This window comes from Trichechus manatus, unplaced genomic scaffold (genome assembly GCF_000243295.1).
Source record: "Trichechus manatus latirostris isolate Lorelei unplaced genomic scaffold, TriManLat1.0 scaffold00030, whole genome shotgun sequence".
Taxonomy (NCBI): Eukaryota; Metazoa; Chordata; class Mammalia; order Sirenia; family Trichechidae; genus Trichechus; species Trichechus manatus.
This window is the reverse complement of record NW_004443966.1, coordinates 14,491,878-14,513,760: the sequence shown is the minus strand read 5'-3', so window position 1 is coordinate 14,513,760 and position 21,883 is coordinate 14,491,878. Positions and strand designations below refer to the sequence as shown.

General features: G+C 37.7%; 1 protein-coding gene across 1 annotated transcript in view; it reads right to left on the bottom strand.

The window, feature by feature from the left end:
- The window catches only part of SPESP1 (sperm equatorial segment protein 1), a 30,310-nt gene extending 8,671 nt beyond the window's left edge, over nt 1-21,639 (bottom strand). Inside the window, exons 1-2 of the mRNA XM_012555034.2 lie at nt 21,576-21,639; nt 21,348-21,473 (exon numbers count right to left, since the gene is read on the bottom strand). Of these exons, the coding sequence (XP_012410488.1) occupies nt 21,348-21,473; nt 21,576-21,639 (190 nt within the window). The remainder of the gene's footprint in view (nt 1-21,347; nt 21,474-21,575) is intronic.
- Nucleotides 21,640-21,883: the final 244 nt, after the last annotated feature.

Genomic DNA, 21,883 nt, shown 5'->3' with positions numbered 1-21,883 from the left:
CTCACGATCATTAGCCATTAGAGAAATGCAAATCAAAACTACAATGAGATACCATCTCACCCCAACAAGGCTAGCATTAATCCAAAAAACACCAAATAATAAATGTTGGAGAGGTTGTGGAGAGAATGGAACACTAATACATTTGATGGTGGGAATGTAAAATGGTACCACCACTTTGGAAATGATTTGGTGCTTCCTTAAAAAGCTAGAAATAGAAGTACCATATGATTCAGCAATCCTACTCCTTGGAATATATCCTAGAGAATTAACAGCCGTCACATGAATAGATACATGCACACCCATGCTCATTGTAGCACTGTTTACAGTAAATAGCAAAAAGAGGGAAACAACCTAGATGCCAATCAACGGACAAATGGATAAACAAATTATGGTACTTTCACACAATGGAATACTAGCAACAATAAAGAACAATGATGAATCCACGAAACATCTCATAACATGGATGAATCTGGAAGGCATTATGCTGAGTGAAATTAGTCACAAAAGGACAAATATTGTATGAGACCACTATTATACGAACTCAAGAAAAGGTTTAAACACAGAAGAAAACATTCTTTGATGGTTACAAGGGTGGGGAGGGAGGGAGAGGGGAATTTCCTAACTAGATAGTAGACAAGAATTATCTAAGTTTAAGGGAAGGATATCACACAATACAGGGGAAGCAGCACCACTGGACTAAACCAAAAGCTAACCAAACACTTTGAGGGACAGTGTACCAGGGGAGGGGTCTGGGGACCGTGGTTTCAGGGGACATCTAGGTCAACTGGCATAACAAATTTTAAGAAAATGTTCTGCATCCCATTTGGTGAGTGGCCTCTGGGGTCTTAAAAGCTGGCAAGTGACTAAGATGCATCAATTGGTCCCAACCCACGTGGAGCAAAGGAGAATGAAGAACACTAAAGACACAAGTAACAAGGGGACACATAAACCAGAGACTCCATCAGCCTGAGACCAGAAGAACTAGATGGTGCTCAGCTACCACCAGTGACCGCTCTGTCAGGGAACACAACAGACAGTCCCTGACAGAGCAGGAGAAAAGTGGAGTGCAGAACTCAAATTCTAGTAAAAAGACCAGACTTAATGGTCTGACTGAGACTGGAGGAACCCCAGAAGACATGGCCCCCAGACTCTCTGCTAACCCAGAACTAAAATCATTCCCAAAGCCAACTCTTCAGACAAAGAACAGACTGGATTATACAACATAATATAATACTCATGAAGAGTGTGCTTCTTAGTTCAAGTAGATACACGAGACTAAATGGGCAGCTCCTGTCCGGAGGCGAGATGAGAAGGTAGAAAGGGACAGGAGCTGGTTGAATGCGCACAGGAAATCCGGAGTGGAAAGGAGGAATGTGCTGTCACATTATAGGGATAGTAGCTAGGGTCACATAACAATGTATGTGTAAATTTTTGTATGAGAAACTAACTTGAGTTGTAAACTTTCACCTAAAGCACAATAAAATAAATAAATAAATAAATCCACACACTGAGTAGGGAGGAGAGAGGAGGGAAATCACAGAAGCTGGAGGGTCCCCCTGGTTTATACTGTCTGACTCATCAGGAATTTATTGTGGTGTGCGGTGTGAGCAGGGATCAAACTCAATTTTTTTCCCCAAAGAATTAATGCAGTTCTCCACCTTAGCAATGTGGACATTTGGGACCGGATCATTCTCTGGGGTGAGCCATCCTGTGTACTGTAGGGTGTTGAGCAGCATCCCTGGCCTCCACCCACTTGTTGCCAGCACACCCCACCCCTCCACCCTTGTGACAATCAAAAACGTCCCCACATCTAGGTCAACTGGCATAACATAGTTTATAAAGAAAATGTTCTACATTCCACTTTGGTGAGTGGTGTCCAGGGTCTTAAAAGCTTGCTATCGGCCATGTAAGATACATCAATTGGTCCCATCCCACTTGGAGTAAAGGAGAATGAAGAAAACCAAAGACACAAGGAAAATACTAGTCCAAAGGACTAAAGGACCAAATGAACCAGAGACTCCACCAACCTGAGACTAGAAGAACTAGATGGTGCCCAGCTACCACCAATGACCGCCCTGACAGGGAACACAATAGAGAGCCCCAGACAGAGCAGGAGAAAAATGTAGAACAGAACTCAAATTCATGTAAAAAGACCAGAAACTCAATGGTCTGACAGACTGGAGGAACTCCCAAAACTATGGCCCCTAGACGCACTGTTAACCCAGAACTGAAACCATTTCCAAAGCCCACTCTTTAGACAAAGATTAGACAGGAGTATAAAACAAAAAATAACACACGTGAGGAATGCGCTTCTTAGTTCAATCAAGTATACAAGACCAAATGGGCAGCTCCTGTCCAAAAGCAGGATGAGAAGGCAGGAAGGGACAGGAACTAGTCGAATGGACACAGGGAACCCAGGATGGAAAGGGGGAGTGTGCTGTCACATTGTGGGAATTGCAGCTAATGTCACAAAACAATATGTGTATAAATTTTTGAATGAGAAATTAACTTGAGCTGTAAACTTTCACCTAAAGCACACACACACACACACAAAACTAAGATACTGTATCTGCCCGTTTACCTCACAGAACCAAATAAATTAGGTATTTGAAATCACTTTAAAAGCTACAGAGCACTATGTATTATTCTCGAGACTAGTAACTGTTTCATTTCTCATTTAAAATATAAATTTCAATCCCTAAGGAGAACATTAAAGATATGATTTGGATCTTACTTAGTAAGAAACACTAGAGGCTTTCCTGCTAAAGTCAAGAACGGGATGAGGATACCTAATTCTCCATAGAAGCCTGAAGGGAGCAAGTGGTTTGTAATCAGCTGCTAACTCAACGGATGGCAGTGTGAACCCATCCAGTGGCTCCACAGAAGAAAGTCCTGGTAAACTGCTTCCATAAAGATTACAGCCAAGAAAACTCTATGGAGCAGTTCTATTCTACACACGGGTTCGCTATGAGTTGGGAATGACTCGACGGCAGCTAACAACAACGAAAAACAACCATCACCTCCAATACTATTTAATTTCATGTTGGAGGTATTAGCCAATGCAATTAGATAAGGGAAAATAATTGGAGATGTGAAAGTTGAGAAGAAAGAGGTAAAAAAATCTGTATGTGCAGATGATGTAACTATAAACGTAGAAAACACAAAAGAAACAATTGAAAAGCTACTGCAAAGAGCACATTGTAGTATCAATATACAAAAAGCAGTAGCCTTCGTACTTACAAACATAAACCAGTTAGAAGATGTGAGAAAGAAGATGTCATTTTTGATAATAAAATAAAATATCTCACTATAAACTCAAAACGAAATGTCCAAAACCTATATGAGTAATTGTAGTAGCCTGATTAAGGGACCTAGTTCCTAGAACCTGTAAATGTTACCTTATAAGGAAAAAGGGTATTCCCAGATATAAGGATCTAGACATGGGGAGATAATCCTAGACTATCCAAGTGGGTCTTAAATCCAGTCACAAGTGTTCTTATAATAGAGAGGAAGAAATTTGATGCATACACAGAACAGGAGGAGGCAATGTAACCATGGAGGCAGAGATTGGAGTGATGCAGCCACAAGTCAGGGAATACAGGCAGCCATCAGAAGCTGGAAGAGACAAGGAACACGTCCTCCCCTAAAGCCTCCAGAGATAGCACGTTCCTGCCAAAACTTTGATATTGGCTCAATGAAACTGATTTTGGACTTCCGGCATCCAGAACTGTAACATAATACATTTCTGTTGTTTTAGGTCACCAAGTTTATGGTAATTTGTTATAACGGCCACAGGAAACTAATACAAGAATATAATAAAATCTTTTTTTGAAAGACATACAGCAAATTTGAACAAATGGAAAGATATACCATGTTCTTGAACAAGAAGATTCAACATCATAAGATGCTTAGATGTTGTATTCTCTCTGTGTTATTCATAAATTGAATGTGCTTCTAATGAAAATATCACTTTTTTTAGAGCTACAAAAATTGATTTTTAAGTTCATTTGGAAGAACAAATGATTAAGAATAGCCAGGAAAACCAGGGGCTAGCTTTACCAGACATTAAAATATATTATAAAGCCTCTATTATAAAAATATTATAGCCTTGGCACATGACTAGACAGATGAATGAAACAGAATAGAAAATGCAGAAATAGAGCCAACTGTATATGGAGAAATAGTTCAAGGCGAGGGAAAGTTTCTGTTTATAAATATTCCAGTTAATATATGAAGAAGCCATTTATAATTAGATATGACCATTTTTCAATGATTATCAATGACTGCTTACATCATCAAAGGATACGTAATCAGATATTATGTGGCTCCTGAAGAACACAATACCACCTATGTAGTAGTCTTACAAAAAAAGCCAAGCCTGAATCCAACAGATCTGTCGAGATCTAACTAGCCATATACAGAAATACATGGGACAACAAAGGAGGATATTAAACTACACCATGGAAATGTAATCAGCGAAGTCCAGACTGCAGGACATATGACCTAGTTTCTTCAACAGTTAAATTGCAAGGGGAAAAAATAGAGAGACAGCAGGGGAACTATAGATTAAAGGAGAATTGAGAGAAATATCAACCAATTACATTATAAATATTATTCTAATCCCAGTTTAATCAAGCAAACTGATAAAGAGAGAAAGAGGGGAGAGGGAAGAGGGGTGCAAGAATCAGGAAAGTTTGAGCACTGTTCAGCTATTTGATGATATTAAGGAATAAGTTACCTCTTTGGTGTGAAAATGGCAATGTTGTTCCATGTGTGTTCGAGTGCACGTGTGCGTGTGTGTTTTGAGTCTCTATATTTTAGTGCTTCATACTAAAGTATTTAGTGATGAAATAATATGAAGTCTGGAATTTGCTTCTAAATAACCCAAGCCCCAGAGGTAGGAGAGGAAGAATAACGAGGTGAGGGGAAAAGGAATGTGGGTAGAGATACAGATGAAACAGATAAGATTAATCATGAGTTAGTAATAGCTGAAGCTGGCCATAGACATATGGAGATTTATTAGACTATTCTTTCTACTTTTGTATATATTTTAAATTTTCCATAATAAAGTGTTTTTCAAAATCTGCTTTGGAAAGATTTCCATTGTGAGTAACTATTTATAAGCATATCTAAAATCTGTAACCAACAAAGGTTTAAGTGCTTTTCAAAAGACATTGCCATTAGATTATAGTCTGCTAAACAATTTTTAAATCATTTAGCTTGTCTCTTCTTAAAGTAATAACTAGGATATCCAGGTTGCTATTAAGTGAGTTAGGGTGTCAAAACACAGGAGAAGAAGATATTTACCACTAGTTGATTCCTTAAAAAACCTGAGGTACTCATTATCCCCTTCCACTGTTACTCAGGCAACCCTAAAATGCCTGTTCGTGGCTGCCTAGCAACAGAGCACCCTACCTTCTTTTCTTCCCTTCTTCATGTACCCTCTGTCTCTGTATTGTTCTGCTGTTAAATCCATCCTCTCCCCACACACTTCCCACCTCCTGCTTTTGTCCTCCTAAAACATTTATATATTTCATCTTGACCTTCTAAGTTCTACTAGTCAGGACTGCTCCTGCAGATCAATTTAATCTTTGTAAAATGTTTGCAGGCAAGGTAGTATAAAGGATAGTCAAGCCTCACACATCCCTACAGATGGCCCTGGCCACTATGAAAACTGGCTTTTCTCCATTCTTCAGGAGGTGCTAAAAAGATGAGCAAAATTCAAATTCTTGCAGAGATAAGACTACCCTGCTAGAGTACTTGTAGTCTACACTTGGTGTACTCTGTAATACTCCCTCTATTTTTACCAGTTAGTGATGAAACCAAACACAGCAATGTCCCAGAAAGTGGCAAAGGTAAGAATCTCTTCTAGCCTGAGAAACCATGATGCTGCTCTCCAGTGCCCCCAGAAGGCAGGATGGCTAATTGCTAAACGGGTTTGAGATTTTGCAGGAAATATTGCTAACTAAAATGTCAGCAGTTCGAATCCATCAGGGGCTCCTTGGAAACCCTATGGGGGCAGTTCTACTCTGTCCTATAGGGTCGCTATGAGTCGAAATGGACTCTACAGCAACGGGTTTGGTTTGGTTGTTTTATTGAAAATACTTCAGCCACATTTAATAGATTTTCTTATTACAAAGTATGAGTGGGAAATGAGAGCCAATGATTTACAAAAAATAAATAAATCTGCTTCACACAGAGTTAAAAGGCAATTTAATTAGTTTTGAGTTTATTCTGAGGAAAATAATAAAATCATGATTTAAAATTAGCAATGAAACATGAAACTTCCATCGACAAACAATGCATTCTAAACGTATATTTCCTTTTCATAGAAATATACATTTTATTTTCAAAGAAAGAAACAAGGTATAATAAAGAAAAACCAATAAGCATGAAAACTTGCTAAAATTCATTGTTAATGAAAGAAATGCAATTTAAACAATTTTTGTTTTGCCAATAAAGGAAATGTTTTTTTTAAATGAGAAAACCTAGGTTTGGCATGTAAATATGGTACTTTCTTAGTAAAAGAAGTTACTTCCTTTATGATCTCCAGGTCCCTCATTAGTCTCTCTCGAAGCACTCTTATCTTTTCTTTATAGGGTTTAGAATAATTTTAACTTGTTAACTGATGACTGCCACACATTGTAAGCTCTTTGAGAGCTGTGGCCATGTCTGCATTGCTCACATAGCCCCCTGTACTGTAATACATATAATATCTAAAAAAATGCTGTCAACCCAGTTTTGAGGTCCTCTCTAGAGGCTAAGACCTGGCTGGTCAGTTCCCCTTTTTGAACAACTGATTAAGTCCACTCTCCAATCACTCCCCTTTACAGGCTCTCACACTCCTGGGCCACCGTGCTCCTACTCTAATTGTCCCCTGCACCTACCCTCATTGTCCCGGGACCAGGTACCCAAAAACTAGGGACAGCCCCCATGCCCTGGAGCCTGCAGAATTATTCAGAATTCCTAATCCCCAAGAAACCTGAGAAACCTAGCAAATCCTACTTTACTTGTCATACATAAGCTCTCTCCTACAATTCCATCTTGTTGTTAGCCTATCCCCAGATGCAACCCGAGTGGTCCTTCGTTGTGGTGTGCTGTGTTTTCCCCAGGAAACTGTGAATCTAATAAAAACTTAAAAACTTTCACGGTCTCTCTCTCTTGATCTGTGTCTGGCCACATTCAAGGTAATATGATTAAAATACTCGTATCCTAGCCAGCGCCTAAGGCTGTACTAACAGTAAAAAAGTATTTGTTGAATGAATGATAGAATGATGAACAAAATGCTGGTAGATATGCAACTTAATTGTACCTCCAAGAATTTATCTTAAGGAAATAATCATAGGTAAAAAATTTCTATAGAAGAATGTAAAGAATGTTTGTAGCGGAAAGCTAGACTTCATGTATCGTTTAAAATAGGTCAGCTGGCATGAAGACTTTTTTTTTCAACAATTATTCCAACAATTATTCCAACAATTATTAGGGAGAAAATCAAGGCAATTTAAAAAAATCCTCTTTCAGGCAAAGTAGGCAGCTTTTTATGACAATAACAGATACAGCTTTAACCATGTTTTTCTAAATGCCCAAGTCTGAAGTTTATCTAAAACAACATCATAAACATTGTAGTTAAACAGCTCCAATTTTCAGAAAGCCCCTACATTTCTTGTAATTGTTTCTTCCTAAATGGCCTTCCTATAGGATCACTATGAGTCAGAGAAGACTTGATGGCAATGGGTTTGGTTTTGGTTTTTTAAATGGTCTAATAAAAATATAGGGAACCTCAGTAGAGCAGTGGATAAACACTAGGCTGCTAACCAAAAGATCAGGGGTTCGAACCCACAAGCCATTCCACGGAAGAAAAACATGGCAATCTGCTCCCGTAAAGACTACAGCCTTGGAAACCCTATGGGGCAGTTCTATTCTGCCCTATAGGGTTACCAAGCATCGGAATTGATGGCAACGGGTTTAATAGAAGTTTATCACATAAATTTAACATATTTGTTTTAGTACTATTAATTTTCTTTTACTGGATTTTATCAATCTCTAAAGTAACATTTTATTGACATAATCTTTAGTGTAAGTAAATCACAATCCTAAACAATGTTAGAATAGCTTCATAATTTATCTTTTATATTGTTTAGCATCTTTATTGAGATGTAATTCAGATATCATAAAATTTACCCAGCTAAAGTACACAATTCAATGTTTTTTAGTACAGTCACAGAGTTGTGCAACCAGCACCACAAAATCAGTTTAAAACATGTTCATCACCCCAAGAAGAAACTCATTACCCCACTGCTACTACCCTCCAGACCTAGGCAACCGCGAATCAACTTTCTGTCTCTATGGATTTGCCTAGTCTTGAATTTCATCTAAATGGAATCATATGTGTTGTTTTGTGATTGGTTTCTATCATTCAGCATAATGTTTCAGTACTTCATTCCTTTTTATAGCTGAAAAATATTCCATGGTATGGTTTATCCATTCATCAATTGATGGACATTTGGGTTGTTTCTACTTTCTGGCGATTATAAGTAGTGAACATTTGTGTATAAGTTTTTGTATGGACAAATGTCTTCATTTCTTTTGGGTATACACCTAGCAGTGGAATTACTGGGTCATATGGTAATTCTGTTTAACCTTTCGAAGAAGTTCCAAAGCAGCTGTACCATTTTACGTTCCTACAAGCAATGTATGCAGGTTCTAATTTCTCCACATCCTTCCCAGCACTTGTCATTGTCTGTCTTTGTTATTATAGCCATCCTAGTTGTTGTGAAGTGGTCTCATCTTGGTTTTGATTTGCATTTCCCTAACGACTTACGATGTTGCGTATCTTTTCATGTGCCTACTGGCTTTTCAATGTCTTCTTTGGAGAAATGTCTACTCAGATCCTTTTCTCATTTTTTAATTGGATTATTAGTCTTTTTATTACTTAGTTGTACTAATTCTTTATATATTCTGGATACCAGTTACTTATCAGATATATAATTTGCAAATATTTTCTCCCATTCTGTGGGTAGTCTTTTCACTTTCTTAATGGTATTGTTTGCAGCACAAAAGTTAATTTTTATGTAGTTAATTTACCTATTTTTCCTTTTGACATCTGTGCGTTGGTGTCATTGTCTGAGAAACAACTGCCAAATCCAAGGTCATGAAGATTTATCTTTGTTTTCTTCCAAGAGTTTTATAGTTTTAACTCTCGCACTTAGGTCTAAGATTCATTTTGAATTAATTTTGTATTTGGTGTAAGGTAGGGTTCCAGCTGCATTTTTTTGCATAGTGTTCCAGAATCATTTGCTGAAAAGACTATTCTTTCTCCAAAGAATTGTCTTGGCACCCTCGTTGAAAATCAATTGACCATAATGTAAGAATTCCTTTCTGGACTGTCAATTCTATTCCAGTGATCTGTGTATTCTTATGCTTGTACTACACTATCTTGACTGCAAATGTACAGTAAATTTTGAAATTGGAAAATGTGAGTCCTCCAACTTTGTTCTTTTTCAGGATTGTTTTGCTATTCTGACTTCCATGCAATTCCATATGAATTTTAGGATGGCCAACTTCTGCAAAAAAGCAAGCTGTAATTTTGACAGGGATGGTGTTGAATCTGTGGATCAATCTGAGGAGTTCTGACAACCTATACATTTTTAACAGTCTTCCAGGTTATATATAACGTATTTTCATAACAAGAATCATACTATACACGCTATTATGTTTGATCAGCTTTTAAAAGTTTTTTATTTTTTTTTTTGAGATTATACCTCTTATACATTTTTAAATTATTAAATTTTCTTGGCCTTGAAGCCACAAATCCAAAAATCTGGAACATTAATTTTTATTTGTTTTTAATCTGAAGAGTAAGCAATGCAAAGAAATTATTTCTCATTTCATCTCCTAGGACTAGATGGAGCAAATAGATTTCCGTAGTAGGGTTATTTCAGACCAGGAAAACAGAAGACCTGGTGTGTAAGTCGTTGGCTTCTAACATTGTCTTTCAGGTCTTTGTTCCTCGGTTCCTTTCAAGGATCACATAAGGCAAGGAGAGAAGTTAAAGTAGCAACCAGTAACAACTGGTGAACCCATCAACAGTCAAGTTCAGGAAAAAGCAGAATTCTGTATATTTTAAGCACATTTAAAAGGTTAAGACTTTATAGGTTAGATGAGGGGAAAACAATATTAGAGATAAAAATCTGAGGACGAGATGTACATATCAAGACTTGTATTGTGGGGTGACTTTGTTCTTAGGTCATTTTAGTCAACAGACTTAGAAGATGTATATTTAAAGGCATTAATTTTTATTAATTTTTTTCCAATTGAGTTTTAACATTAACTTAAGGTATAGAAAAAACACCAAACCCACTGTCACAGAGTCGACTCTGACTCATAGCGACCCTATAGGATAGAGTAGAACTGCCCTATAGAGTTTCCAAGCCTGTAATCTTTATGGAAGCAGACTGCCACATCTTTCTCCCACGGAGCGGCTGGTGGGTTCCAACTGCCAACCTTTCGGATAGAAGATGAGTGCTTAACCACTGCACCACCAGCACTCCTTAAAATTTAAGGTATAACTACCTGAATTTTTAAGCCCTCATTTAAACTATAATTGCACTCCTTTTTGTAATATGATGAGCCATACAATGATTACCTGAGCCAGAAATCTTGATTAAAATTAGCATAATTACTGGTTCCGTCAATAAATAGCAAATCATGAATATTAAATTTAGAGTAAAAGTACTGGCTGAATAACAGGGTTGAACATTACAATTGCCTTTGTATAATTTGATTACGTGGATCAGAGAAAAAGAGGAAGACCCTCAATAGATGGACTGACACAGTGGCTGCAACAATGGGCTCAAGCATAACAACGATCATGAGGATGGTGCAGGAGCTGGCAGGGTTTTGTTCTGTTGTACACAGGGTTGCTATGAGTCAGAACCAACTCAGCAGCACCTAACAATAACAACAACAACAACAATTCGACTACATTCTACTTGAACAAATGAATAGTCAAATTACTTTGTTTGGCATTATTTGTAACTTTTAAAACTGTTTTGTCATTACATATACACTTATCTGATCTTTATTTAAATTCTTTAATTTTGATTCGAGACAGTTGATGTTGTAACTGATGGTTCTTTCTTGGTAGCAGCATTACAATACTAGAAGATAAAGGAAATCTGTTCTTTATTAGTACACTTTATGAGATGGGTGTAAAATATAAGGAGTTTGATCAGTCATGTACAAGAATTTTATTTGGTTAACCTTAATGACTCATTGTGTCGTTACATGAATAACCTTTCTATATATACGTTCTTTCTGGATAAGACCATTTTTGTAAATGTAAGAAATTTAGAAATTCCAGTCACTTAAATTTTTATGCAAGGTTTTAAATATTTACACCCATTATAATATTACGCTTACAAGGAAGAAGTAAAACTATCCCTTTTTGCAGATGATCTGATTCTATATATAGAAAACCCCAAAGAATCCACAAGAAAGCTGCTAGGGCTAATAAATGAATTCAGCAAAATGGCAGGGTACAAAGTCAACACACAAAAATCCGTCAGATTTCTATACATCAGCAATGAGCATTCTGAAAAGGAAATTTAGGAAACAATTCCATTTACAATAGCATGTAAAAGAATAAAATATGTAGGAATAAATTTAACCAGGGAGATAAAAGACTCATTCCCTGAAAACTATAAAGCATCACTAAAAGAAAATTAAAGACCTAAATAAATGGGAGGAGATGTTGTGTTCATAAATTGGAAGACTTAATATTGTTAAGATATCAACACTACCCAAAACAATCTATATAATCAACACAATCCCCATCAAAATTCTAAAGACCTTCTTCACAGAAATGGAAAAGCCAATCATCAAATTCATATGAAATAGCAAGGGAACTTGAAAAAGAAGAACAAAGTAAGAGGACTCATAATCCCCAACTACAAAATACGCTATAAAACTACAGTAATCAAAACAGTCTGGAACTGGTATAATGATAGACATACAGAACAATGGAATAGAATTGAGAATCCAGAAATAAATCCATACATCTATGGTCAATTGATTTTCAACAATGGTGCTTGTTCAATAAAGAATGGTCTCTTTGATAAATGGTTCCGGGACAAATGGTTTTCCACATGAACAATTGGATCCACACAGTATATATGAAACTTAACTCAAAAATGGATCAGACACATAAATGTAATAACTAAAACCATAAAAATCTTAGAAGAAAACATAGGGGTAATGCTTTGGGATGTTGTTTTTGATAATGGATTCTTAGATATGACACTAAAAGCATGAGCAACAAAAGACAAAATAGGTACATTGGACTTCATCAAAATTAGAGACTTTGGGGCATCAAAGGACTTTAATCAACAACTGAAGAGACAACCCACAGATTGGGAGAAAATTTGGGGGAACCATATATCAGATAAGAGTTTAATATTCAGAATATATAAAGAACTCCTACACTAAGCAACAAAAACATAAAGAATCCAATCAAAAAAGGACTTGAATAGACATTTCACCAAACAAGATATACAAATGTTCAGCAAGCATACGAAAAGGTGCTCAATGTCATTAGTCATTAGAGACATGCAAATCAAAACCACAATAAGATACTACTTCATACCCACTAGGATGGCTATGATCAGAAAAATGGAAAACAAGAGATGTTGACGAGGATGTAGAGAATTTGGAACCCTCATCCATTGCTGGTGGGGTTGTAGAATGGTGCAGCCACTATGGAAAACAATTTGGTGGTTCCTCAAAGAGTTAAACATAAAACTACCATATGACCCTCCACCAGACTGAGTCCAGTACAACTAGATGGTGCCCGGCTACCACCACTGACTGCTCTGACAGGAATCATAATAGAGTCTCGGCCAGAGTTGAAGAAAAATGTAGAACAAAATCTTAGCTCACAAAAAAAGACCAGACTTACTGGCCTGACAGAGACTGGAGAAACCCTGAGAGTATGGCCCTCGGACACCCTTTTAGCTCAGTAATGAAGTTGGTCCTGAGGTTCACCCTTCATCCAAAGATTAGACAGGCTCATAAAACAAAACGAGACTAAAGGGGCACACCAGCCCAGGGGGAAAGACTAGAAGGCAGGAGGGGACAGGAAAGCTGGCAGTAGGCAACCCAAGGTTGAGAAGGGAGAGTGTTGACATGTCATGGGGTTGTTAACCAGTGTCATAAAAAAAATGTGCACTAACTGTTTAATGAGAAGCTAGTTTGTTCTGTAAACCTTCACCTAAAGTACAATTAAAAAAAAAAAAAGAACCAAACTGAAATTTTAGAACTAAATGATACAATAACTGAAATTAAAAACAAACAAAAACTCAATGGATTGGCTCAACAGCAAAATGGCAAGGGGACAGAGGAAAGAATCCATGAACCGGAAAGTAGAACAATAACAATTACCTGTCCGTACAACAGAGAAAAATGGACGGAAAAAAAAAATTGAGCAGAGCCTCAGAGATCTATGGGACTATAACAAAATGATCTAACCTCCATGTCATCAGAATTTTGGAAGGGGAGAAGAAAGAAGGTAAGGCTGAAAAAAATATTCAAAGAAATAATGTTTGAAAATTTCCTAAATTTGGCAAAGAACATGAACTTATAGATTCAAGCAGCTGAGTGAACCTCAAACAGAATAAACCAAAGAAATCCATGCCAAGACATATCATCCTTAAACTTCTGAAAACCAAAGCCACAGAAAAAATATCTTGAAAGCAATGAGAGAGAAACACCACCTTACTTACAGGGAAAAAACAATTTTAATGACAGTGGATTTTTCATCAGAAACCATGGAGGTCAGCAGGAAATGTCACAATCATTTTTCAAGTTCTTAAGGAAAAGAACAATCAATCCAGAATTATATATCCAGGGAAAATATCTTCCAAGAATGCAAGGTAAATCAAAACGCTCTCAGATAAAGGACAAATAAAGTAAGTTGTTGCCAGAATACTTACCCTAAAAGAATGGCTAAACGGAATTCACTAAACAGAATGGAAATGATAAAAGATGGAATCTTAGAACATAAGGAAGGAAGAAAGAATAAGAGAAAATGAGTAAATACAATAGACTTTCCTGCTCTTGAGTTTTCTAAATTATATTTGACAGCTGAGGCAAATCTTACAAAACTGTCTCATGTGGTTCTCCATGTATGTAAAAGAAATATTCAAGACAACTATAGATGAAGGAGGGTAAAAGGACATAAAGGTAGGTGAGCTTTCTATACTTCATTCAAACTAGTAAAGTGTTGATAGCAGTAGTCTGTGATTCTAAGTGTACATAATACAATACAAAGAGATACACTCAAAAACAATATAGTCAAAATGGAATTCTAAATGTGTGTGCGTGTGTGTGTAAAATGAGTGCTATGTAATCGTGTGCTTAAATAAATTTATGTTTTAAAAAAACTGAGGTTTTAAAGTTAAATAATACTGTGATTTAAACATGTGGTTTGATATAAGAATAAACACCTGCTAAGTTAAAAGTAGTAGCAAAATGTTGCAAATAATGGGGAGAAACCTGGTGTTTCAGCAAAGAGGGAAAAGATACATTTTTAAACTTCCACATAAAAACAAAAAAGTTCAAACGAATATATCTGGTCTCTGTGCTTAAAGAACATATATATTGTTACTTTGCCTGTGGCCCAGAAGCTTGATATGGCAACTGGTGATTGCACCCAAAATCTAACCAGAATTATGAATGCCCTTTAAAAAAAAAAAAGCAAAGGATTCAAATAGAGCTAGGATTTTTATTACAAGAGTGAAAAACAAAATGGATTTTCCATGGAGAACTAATGTATATAAAGCTTAAACATACACCCAAGCATCGAATCATTTATAGGAGGACCAGGTTCTGGCTGAATGAAACTTGTCCATAACTTTGGAGAACAAATTGTTTATATTTTCCATCCATGTCATGAAGTGGACTCACAAAGAAAAGACTTCCCTTACTCTACAGAAGTTAAGTGCTGTTACCAAGTGAGAATAAATACCTAAAAGCCGTCTCCATGTAAGAACTGCCAGTGAAAACACCAACACCTTTAAATTACAATGAACTAATATAACTAAGTTAAAGTACTTCCTGCTCAAATTAAAGTGGTATAACTGTGCTTCGTTAGTGGGGAATATTCAAAGAATGCTCACAAAAGGAAATGTTGTCTCGTTATACGCATCTAGTAGTTTCCCTATGACTTGTTAATATTATTAATTCAAATTTTAATCTTTGCTGACAAGTAACATAAACAAGTAATTATTTCATATTAATCAAGCTTTCCAGTTAAAGAAATATAACTTTATGGCTTTGCACTTCCTGGTGTTCATGTCTTTGGGTAGTGCCTTCCCACATTGAATTTGGGCTTGCTTCATGTGACTTGTTTTGGCCAATAGGACATTAACAAGTCTGACACAAGCATAGGCTTGACAACAGCTTGCATATTAAGGCTTATAACGTTCCCTCCTGGAAGCCAGCTGCTATGGTATACAGAAACTTGGGCTAGACTACTGAAAGATGAGAGGCATGTAGAGAGACACTGGAGGACAAGAGGCCATCTTCGATGCTCCCACCCTAGTTAAGCTTTCAGCTGAATGCAGCTGCATGAGTGTCCTCAGCTACACCCATGAAGCAGAAGATCTGCCCAGATGAGTCCAGTCAACCCATATAATCATAAATAATAGATTAATGTTTTAAGCCACAGGTTTTGGGGGCAGTCTTTTATGCAGCAACAGATAACTGAAACAGCGCCACTAAATTATATTTTTAAAGCAGGAACACAAGCATATACATGTACACCAGTGATCACTGCAGCACTATTCACAGTAGCCAAAATACAGGGACAACCTAAATGTCCCTCAATAGATAAGTGGATAAATAAAATGTGGTACATACATATGATGGAATATTACTCTGTCATAAAGAGAAATGAAGTCCTGAATGTGCTACAACATGGATAAATCTTGAAAACATTATGCTGACTAAAATAAGTGAGTCACAATAGGACAAATATTGTACAATCCCAAATACATGAAATATCTAGAACAGGACAATGTATAGAGACCAAAGTTTATTAGTGGTTAGGAAGGATGGGGTAGGGTGGAAAGGAGGGAAAAGAGGAATCATTGCTTAAGAGGCACTAAGCTTCTGTTAAGAGTGACGGACATTTTTGGAAACAGTGGCGAAGGTTGCACAACATGATGAATATAATTAATGTCACTGAATTATACATGTAAAAAATGTTGAAATAGCAAATGTTTTGTTTTATATATACACTTATCACAATAAAGAATTTACATTTTAAAAAAGAAATACAATTTTAATTGGGTGAAGAGTTAAAAATCAAGAAGTTATCTTAAGAGTAATGTTCAAATTTAATTGGAATCAAACTCATGAGCTTTAAATATATCTTTTCTAGTTCTGTTCACTAAAATGTCCTAAATAACAATATCACCCCACCACAAGAGTCTGATATGTACCCCAGGCACTTTGGTTTCTAATACTATATTCTACTATGTTTCCTTGGAAGGATGACTGATTCCATTTACAGCAGGGAAGATACAAAGTGGGCTTGGGACAACCAGGTATCATCAGAAAACAAGAAGACTTTAAAAATGTATGAGATCTTATCAAAAGAACACAGAAGGTACAGCCGCTGTGGAAAGCAGTTTGGCGATTCCTCAAAAAGTTAAACACAGAACCATATGACCCAGAAATTTCTATCCTAGATATATACCCAAGAGACCTGAAAGCAGAGATGCAGATACACATATAACAATGTTCACTGCAGCACTATTCACAATAACCAAAGGTGGAAACAACCTAAATGCCCATCAACAGATGAGTAGATAAACAAAATGTGGTACATACATACAGTGGAATATTACTCAGCCATAAAGAGAAATAAAGTCCTAAACATGCTACATCGTGGATGAACCTTGAAAATATTGTGCTGAGTGAAATAAGTCAATCACAAAAGGACAAGTATTGTATGATCTCACTTATATGAAACAGCAAGAACAGATAAATGTATAGAGACCAAGGTTTATTAGTGGTTTCTAGGGGCAGAAGGCAGGGAGAAAGGGGTAGGTATTATTTAGGAAGCAGTGAGTTTCTGTTTATGGTGATGGGAAATTTGGCAATGATTATAGGTGATGGTTAACAACATGATTAATGTAATTGATATCACTAAATTGTACACCCAAAAAACGTTGAATTGGCAATGTTGTGTATATTTTTACAACAATAAAAAAAAAAAATTTAAAGAACAGAAAAGGCAGTTCACAGTGGCTCCAACTGGCCAAGGGACAAACATTTGAGCCTCAGAAAAAATTAGAGTTAAGTAAAATAAGTTGTGTATTTTTTAGAAAGTCACAAATTTATGATTTTTAAAAAAAACAAAGATGAAAGTCTTTTCAAATAACTAGTATTATACTTGGTTCATTTTATTCAGGTAAGAAAAACGGTTGCTTAAGTTTAATTTTGTACATATTATCAGAATAAAGTATATCTATTTAAGGGTGAATATGGTCAAAAGAACAGAAAGACAGGACTCTTTCTGGAAAACATTAATGGACAGGCTAATGAGACTTCCTGCTACTCTCCCAGAGGCCACCTTCTGGACATTCACATATTAGATGACATGCTCTTCGTTATCTCTAACACTAATGAAGTATGTCACAATATTCCATTCACAGGTCTGAGAGACCCTCCAAACCGCCATAGCCTTGGACCTTGAAACTACATAAGCATACAACACCAAAACCAAGAGAGTTGTACTTTGAAATGTGCTTGAAATGAAATAATTTGACTTTTCCTTTGAATTTATTTGCTGATATGTTCGAACAACTGTTGCTGGTTGTTGCCTTTGCACTTCCTTTGCACTGTGTGGCCTATAACAACAAAGTCCATCCTAAGGACAAAGATAGAGGGCAAAGACTCACATATTGAGTCTTTAATATCAATCTAGAGAAACAAATTAAGAGGTATTGTCATCCTGGCCTAAAACAATCCCGTACCATTAACTATTTGTGCTGATCTATCCATAGAGACAGACATCATGCTTGGTAGAGGATTAGCAAAAAAGAGGAGGACCCTCAGCGAGATGGATTGACATAGTGGCTGCAACAATGGGCTCAAACATAGCAATGCCTGTGAGGATGGCGCAGGACTGGGCAGTGTTTCCTTCTGTTGTGTATAGGGTTGCTATGAGTCGGAACCGACTCGATGGCACCTAACAACAACATCCAAGGAGATAACCTAAAAAAGAAAAAAAAAAAAGAGCCCTGGTGGCACAGTGGTTAAAGCTCTCAGCTGCTAACTGCAAGGTGGGCTGTTCGAATCCACCTGCTGCTCTATGGGAGAAAGATGTAGCAGTCAGCTTCTATAAAGATTTACAGCTTTGGAAATCCTATGGGGCAGATCTACACTGTCCTATAAGGTCGCTGTGAGTCAGAATCGACCTGACGGCAGTGGGTTTTTTCGTTTTATACAAAAAAGGAAAAAAACACCCAGCTTCAGGACCATGAATATTAAACGACTTCAAATTATAAAAGGCAAATTATATCACTTACCACCAGGGCTCCTATTCTAGCATAATTTAAATATATTACTAGTATATGCATGTTAGTTTACCAAACCCATAGCTGTTGAGTCAATTCCGACTCACAGCAACCCTGGGACAAAGTAGAATTGCCCCATAGTGTTTCAAGGAGCATCTCGTGGATTCGAACCGCCGACATTTTGGTTAGCAGCTGATCTCTTATCCACTGTGCCACCAGGGCTCCTCACGTTACTTTAGAAGCTGTAAATTTCTTAAAAGCAGAAGGAATTCTCATTAAGAAGTAAGGCAAGTTGTACAGTGCAGATACATTAAAGGGTATGTTTTGAAAATTGGAAAATATTTAAAACTAAAAGTATGGAAAGACCAGATACAAGGAAATTAATTGAATGCACAGACATTTAACAGTATAGTAAAAGGGTGTTTATCCAGCACCATCAGGATGTATACATATGAAGTCGAGTGTAGATTTCCGTACACTCAAATCTCATTCATGTCAACTGAATTTAAATTATACTGGTACTAACTAAACTTGGAGTGAGCCCATTAGAAATGTATGGGAAGTTACAAAAAGTACTGAGGTTTTTCAATAAACGTAGCTGCTTAATACAAAATGCCTATGATGTTTATACAATAACCTGAAAGCTGTTTTAGTAGTCCAGAAAAAAATTATCAAAGCTTACTTTCATTATGAAAACCTATCTGACTTATCTTTGGCTTGAGAGATCATTTTTTATTTGACTCTCTTGACAACAATTGTTGGAATTGGGCCCATATAAAATAAAGACTACGTAAGTGATTTAAATCAAAGACAGTGATAAGCCGGTTTCTTCTGGCATACCTATTCAAAAAAATAAGCAAAGTTAAAATTATTTAGAAACACAGAATGAGCAAGACAGAGAGAGAGAGAAAAAGAGACGGTAGTCATGTTAACATTGCCCTACATATCCCTTAATCCACTTCAGTAGAAAGGAGGTAAATAGATTTTCTAAGACATCTTCCATCATCTTTGACATGTATATATTATCCTTATGTCTTATATCACCTATATCTTCCACACAAAAGCACTCCTTTTTCTGAGAAGTATCACTTCATTTCCTACTAGCTCTGGGAAAGTTTAGGGAGGAGGGTGCAGAGAAAAAGAACAGGCCATGAAATTATGGAGGGAGGCAAGAAACAGGTGGCAGGAGTTTCACTGAATTAAGAGAGTATCCAGGTGCTACTGCACAGCAGCCCCAGAGTATTTTGTGTGACAGTATTAATGTCATCTTAACTAAAATCTCCATATTTCTTAGTCAATTGTGACCCGCTGATCCACAACTACTAAAGTGCAATAACCGATGTGAGTCATAATGACCATCAGACATCAAGAAAAGGTAATATATTCAGTATGTTCCAGTCCCTTAAGGCAAGGAAGAAAAATTTTACAAAGATTTTTGTTAAAAGCAGCTAAACATGATAAGTGCTAATATTTAAAGGACTAACTTGAGGTATCTAGGACACTTTATCCAGAACTTTTCCTACTACGATTCATGATTATTTAGGTTATGTTGTATTTTGTTTTTTAAATCTAATTTTTAAGTATGCCCTGTTAACAATTCTGAACTATAGCTCTGTATAATTAGCAAGCACTAATTATGTTACTAAGGAGCCCTGGTGGCACAGTGGTTTAAGCACTTGGCTGCTAACTGAAAGGTTGGCAGTTCGAACCCACCAGCTGCTCAGCAGGATCCCTAAAGATTACAGCCTTGGAAACCCTATGGGGCAGTTCTACTCCATCCTATAGGGCCATATGAGTCAGAATCGACACGAGGGCCACGGGTATACTTACGTTACTATTTTTTTTTTCTATATCTGTTAAATTCTATTTAGTTAGTTAAATTACTAAATGCCACACTAAACAACAGTCAGGCTAGATGAACAAGCCTCACAGTCCTATTTGGAATACTAGTTACCAGATACCTGACTTAAATGCTTCAATACCTCTAGCTGTCCACGTGGATGTTGTTAATACAGTAAACTTTTAAGATCCCTGAATTTGGCTTATTGGTTTTCACCTACGGGGAGAAACCAAAGAGCTCCTTGGCAAGTAGTAATTTGTAACTCTGCTTAACTACAACTTTGAATCCTGTGTATCCAGAGGCTGCTCTGTAGAATTATACACAGGGTCACATGAGTGCCCTAGACAGCTACCCAGAATCCACATGCTGTCCATGTTTTACCAAAGGGGTCAGGCAAACTTTTTCTGTAAAGGGCCGAGAGTGGTATCCTAAAGTTGGCGATTCAAACCAATGCAGCGGTGCTGTGGAAAAAAGGCCTGGTGATCTGCTTCCATAAAGGTTACAGCCAAGAAAACTGTATGCAGCAGTTCTGCCCTGGGACACATGGGGTATAGCAACTAACAACAACAGTCTCTGTGGCAAGTACATAACTGCTATTACAGCACAGGAAAGCAGCCTGGGCAATACATAAAGGAATGACCATGGCTGTGTTCCAATAAAACTTTATTTATGAACAATGGAACTGGAATTCCATACTTTTTCACAAGTCACGAAATATTTAAATTAATATTTAAAAATGTTAAGATCATTCTTAGCAGGCCAGCCATACAAAAGCTTTTGCCCGCGGGCCATTGTCTGCTGGCTCCTGCATATGCAGTGCATCTGCTGAAAGATGATGAGGTTAACCAACAACAACGAGCATGTCCGCGAGCCCAGTCTGCCCAGAGACGCATCCCTAGTCACGTTTGGGATCAATGCCCAGTCACCGCTCTTCCTGGTTGGCTGGGCAGCGTGCGGGTTCGGGGCGGAGGAGGTCGCGAGTAAGAGACGGACACACCTGAGCGCAGGTAGGCCAGGACCCTGGACAGTGGGGCTTGGGAGGACCAGGGAATCTGAGGGAAAAGGAAGAGCCGGGCTTCAGGCAGGCCCCAGAGCCTGGGAAGTTCCCCCAGGTGTGTCCCCTGGGTCGCTGCCGCCTCAGGCCAGTCACTCACTCGGATATGCCAGCACGGACGAAGACCATAGCAACAGCGCAACTAGAAGGGCTAAGGACTTCATGGGCGTCGTCCGAAGCACTCCGCCATGCGACTGGAACGTCCTGGGCCCACCGGGCCGGGTACCTCAGGGCCGAAACGGGGGTGTCGGCGGCCGACGATCCCACCTTAGGGCCCTGGGCGCCCTGCAACGGTTGTCCCCTGTGCGCAAGCGCACCGAGAGTGGGGGAGGGGAGCTCAAGTGGCAAAGGACCGCCCCTTCCAGGAGCCGCGCGCAGGGAGGCTCTGCTTCCCGCGCGGGCTTCGAA